This window comes from Ichthyophthirius multifiliis (genome assembly GCF_000220395.1).
Source record: "Ichthyophthirius multifiliis unplaced genomic scaffold scaff_1120509251021, whole genome shotgun sequence".
Lineage (NCBI taxonomy): Eukaryota > Ciliophora > Oligohymenophorea > Hymenostomatida > Ichthyophthirius > Ichthyophthirius multifiliis.
Genome location: NW_004086277.1, coordinates 32,797 through 36,686, shown reverse-complemented (window position 1 = coordinate 36,686; position 3,890 = coordinate 32,797). Strand labels below are relative to the sequence as shown.

At 14.3% G+C, this 3,890-nt stretch overlaps 1 protein-coding gene across 1 annotated transcript, besides 12 other annotated features; it reads left to right on the top strand. All coding sequences in view use genetic code 6, as the record gives it.

Moving 5' to 3' along the window:
• Positions 1-86: 86 nt before the first annotated feature.
• Positions 87-158: a microsatellite.
• Positions 88-148: a microsatellite.
• Positions 159-245: 87 nt separating the features above from the next.
• On the top strand, positions 246-2,194 carry IMG5_130250 (protein kinase domain protein; the record flags this gene model as incomplete). Its single annotated transcript, XM_004032050.1, has 2 exons — positions 246-693; positions 840-2,194. The coding sequence occupies 2 exons, from the start codon at positions 246-248 to the stop codon at positions 2,192-2,194; spliced, it is 1,803 nt and encodes a 600-aa protein (XP_004032098.1).
• Positions 700-738: a microsatellite.
• Positions 709-769: a microsatellite.
• Positions 711-773: a microsatellite.
• Positions 721-796: a microsatellite.
• Positions 740-822: a microsatellite.
• Positions 769-823: a microsatellite.
• Positions 769-828: a microsatellite.
• Positions 2,184-2,283: a microsatellite.
• A 356-nt stretch (positions 2,284-2,639) lies between these two features.
• Positions 2,640-2,686: a microsatellite.
• Positions 2,641-2,686: a microsatellite.
• Positions 2,687-3,890: the final 1,204 nt, after the last annotated feature.

The window sequence follows — 3,890 nt, the reverse complement described above, 5'->3', positions numbered from 1 at the left end:
TTTGTAAAAAATTAATTTTTGTAATTAGAAAAAAATAAGTATTATTTTTTATTGATTGAAATTTTAGAAAAATTCAAGATAAAATTAATATATAAATATATATAAATATATATATATATATATATATATATATATATATATATATATAATTTATAAATTTCTTAATTTAAAATAAATTATTATATAAATTCAATAAAACATTTTTTTTATTTTTATTTTTATAAAATATAAAATCAATATTAAAAATGATTTTTTTAAAAAAAAGTCATAGTTTTAAATAAAAAAATTAAAATGATAATTTTAATTATAATAAATGTAAATTTCATTGTTAAATAAAAAGATATAAAACTTTTACAAGTAAAAACTTTCATGCATATATATACGAAAACAAGTTAATTTTATCAATAAACGCATACGACAAAATTCCTTATAAAATAATAGAAATAAAAAGTGATGAATATATTTAATGGAAAATAAAAAAAAATTAAAAAACATTATAAACAGAATACTTAGGGTTTAAAATTATAAAAAAAATACCAATAAATGATTATATGATAGAAAAAAAAGAATATTAATTTTATGCAAATAACATTATTATTAGAAAAATAAAAGAACATTTATGCAAATATGTTTGGTAAAGAAAATTTAATGATGAATTTGAAATAAAGTAAAAAATAGGATAAGGAAATTATGGTCAAGTAAAAATAAAAATATAATTAAATATAAAATTATATTAAAAATATATATAAATATATATAAATAAATATAATATACTTATATATTTATATAATTATATTTTTATATATTTATATATATTTATATTATTTAAATTAATTAAGGTTTTTTTAATTTTACATATAGAAACATAATAATATTATGCAGTTAAATGCTATAATAAATAATAATTACTCTAAACTAAAAATCCATATGTATAAATTTTTACTTTTTTTTTAATTAATTTATTTATAATATTAAATAGATTTAATTATAAGCTTTATAGAAAGAAATTTAAATAATGAGAATTTTAGATAATCATCCACATATAATTTAACTTTAAGGCATATATGATTCTGATTAATATTTTTATTTAGTAATGGATTTTATATAAGGCAATTCTTTACTTACTGAAATCAAGAAAAATAGAGTTATTTTTACTTAAGATAAAATAAAAGATTTTTTAAAATAATTAATTAGTGTGCTTTAATATTAAAAAAAATATTCAATAATGCATAGAGATCTTAAACCGGAAAATATAATGTTTTAAAGTAAAGAAATTCTTGATAATTTAGTTGTTGTTGACTATGGATTAGCTGAGTTTGAATATTCTAATCCTTTTTTATTTACTAAATGTGGTACACCAGGTTATTGTGCACCTGAATGTATAAATGATTAAAAAACTGAATAAAAAACTAATTGTGATGTATTTAGTTTAGGAGTGATATTTCATTTATTGTAAAAATTAATATTTTTTTTTATTTAAAAAAATAATATCATTTTCTTTTTTTTTTTTATAAAAAAAAGACTTTTTAATAAATCATTGTTTTATGGAAAAAATTTAAATGAAGTTTTAAATTTAAATAAAAGATGTGAAATTTAATTAGATTTTTAAGAAGTTTATAATAATGGAAATAAATAAAGTTTAGATTTATTAAATAAAATGCTTTAGAAAAATCCAAATGATCGCATTTTAATAGAAGATATATTAAATCATGAATATTTTTAAGAAAAAAGCGAGTAAAATGAGTCAAATAGTCTAGCTTAAAATTAATAAAATTCACTTATATTGAATACTTAGGAAGAATTCGCGTCTTTTTATATAAGTGAGTCTAATTTATAAAAAAATATGGAAGAAAATAAAAATATAATTACAAATAAAGATTTTGGAAAGGAAAATTTAAATGAGAAAAATAATAAATTGTCTATATGTTTTATTAATTAGAATAATGATATCAATAATAATAATAATAATAAAAAGGATATTAGCGATAATAAATTAAATAAATTGAGGCCAATAAAAGAAGAGGATGATTAAGGTATTTAATAATAAAATAACCATAATGAATTCTAGTTTAATTTTGTAGATGACGATTATATTCAAGATTTATAATTAGATAATAACTAATAATAATTTGAATTTGAATAAAAGGAAGATTAATTATTAGAATAAGAATAATAAGAAGGAGAATAATAATGATATTTAAAGTATAATAATAATGATATTTAAAAGTATAATAATAATGATATTTAAAAGTATAATAATAATTATTATTAAAGTATAATAATTATTAATATTATTAAGAAATATCTTTTGGTTATTTTATTATTTAAATGATTTCGATTATATGCTTTTATTTTTTTTATTATAATAATTTCTTTGTTTGTATAATATGAGTTTATTAATTATTTTTTTTGATTTTTTTTGTGTGAAATAATTTCCTTTTTTTTTTTATAAATATATTTAAACTTTTTTAAGTGTATATACAATATTTATTAAAAATACTCATCTTTAATTTTATTTTATTTCTTTTTCTAAAACTTTTAGTCTATTTCTTTTATAACTTTAAATTATATTTTTAAAACGAAAATATTATTTAATTTTTTTATTAAACAAACAAAAACCATCAAGAAAAAATAAAGGGAAAAAAAAAAAACAAAAAAAAAAACAAAAAAAATCAAAAAAAAAAAATAAATGAATTGTTGTTATTTTGGTAAAAAAAATTAAAAAAAAAATTAATTCAGACTAAATATTAAGTTTTGATATAAAATAAAACATTTTAGCAATTTAATTTTTAGCAATAGTAGAAAAAGATTGTTGTGGTATTTATGATAAATTAGATTTATTATATGAAATATCCCTTAAATATGACAATGATCATCCTTGTTGTTATTTTAAACCCAATTATTTATAAGAAAAATATAATTTGATAGAAATATAGAGTATAGGTTGTACATTTAATAAATATTAAATGCTTTCTTTTGCTTTTTAAAACGAAATCTAATATTTTATAGAAGAAGGTATACTTTAAGATTAAAATAATTATATAGTATTGGCTTTAATTTAAACATAAAATAATAATATTCACCCATTTACAATTAAGAAAAAAACCGAAAAAAATATTTCTTAATATATTGTACATGATGTATTTGCTTAAGAAGATGAAATTTAATCTTTTAAAGGCTATAATTGTAAAGACTTAATTATTAATAATGAAACTAAATTTCTTTAGTATTTAAATATTATAGGACTGTATTATTTTCTTATGTATGAAAATGATGTTTAACATAAATTAGAATTGATTACTTTTATAGATTGTAATATTAAATCTTAAAGTTGTACTTAAAATTAGAGCTTTTCTTTAGAAAGTTAATGAATACTTTTAATTTAAATAATAGAAAAGCATGTCTTTAATAAAGTATTGCTTAATTAATTACATTATATATATTATAATTTAATTTTTTTTTTTGGCCTTTCTTTTTTTTCATATATATTTTTTTGTTTTCTGAATTTTAATAAAAGGCTAAATGAAAAGTTTTTTTAAAAGAAATATTATAATTAGATTACAATATTACTAATTTATAGAATATTTATATTTATATGGTGAATTGGTATGCAATGTATACATTTTTTTTTATTAAAAAAAAAAAAAAAAACATTAAAATTTATTGATAATTTATTAAAAATTTAAATATATAATAAAATAATTCTTTTTATAATTTTAAAAATAATATTATTTTCCTTATTAATTAAAATATAAATTTAAAAAATAAATAATTACATTTATATATATTATTTTAATAACTAATAAAAATTTAGAATTTTCAACACTTTAACAAATTATCAATAAATAAAGAATTTTTTTTATCTAATCTCTTAAATTAATTAAAAATTT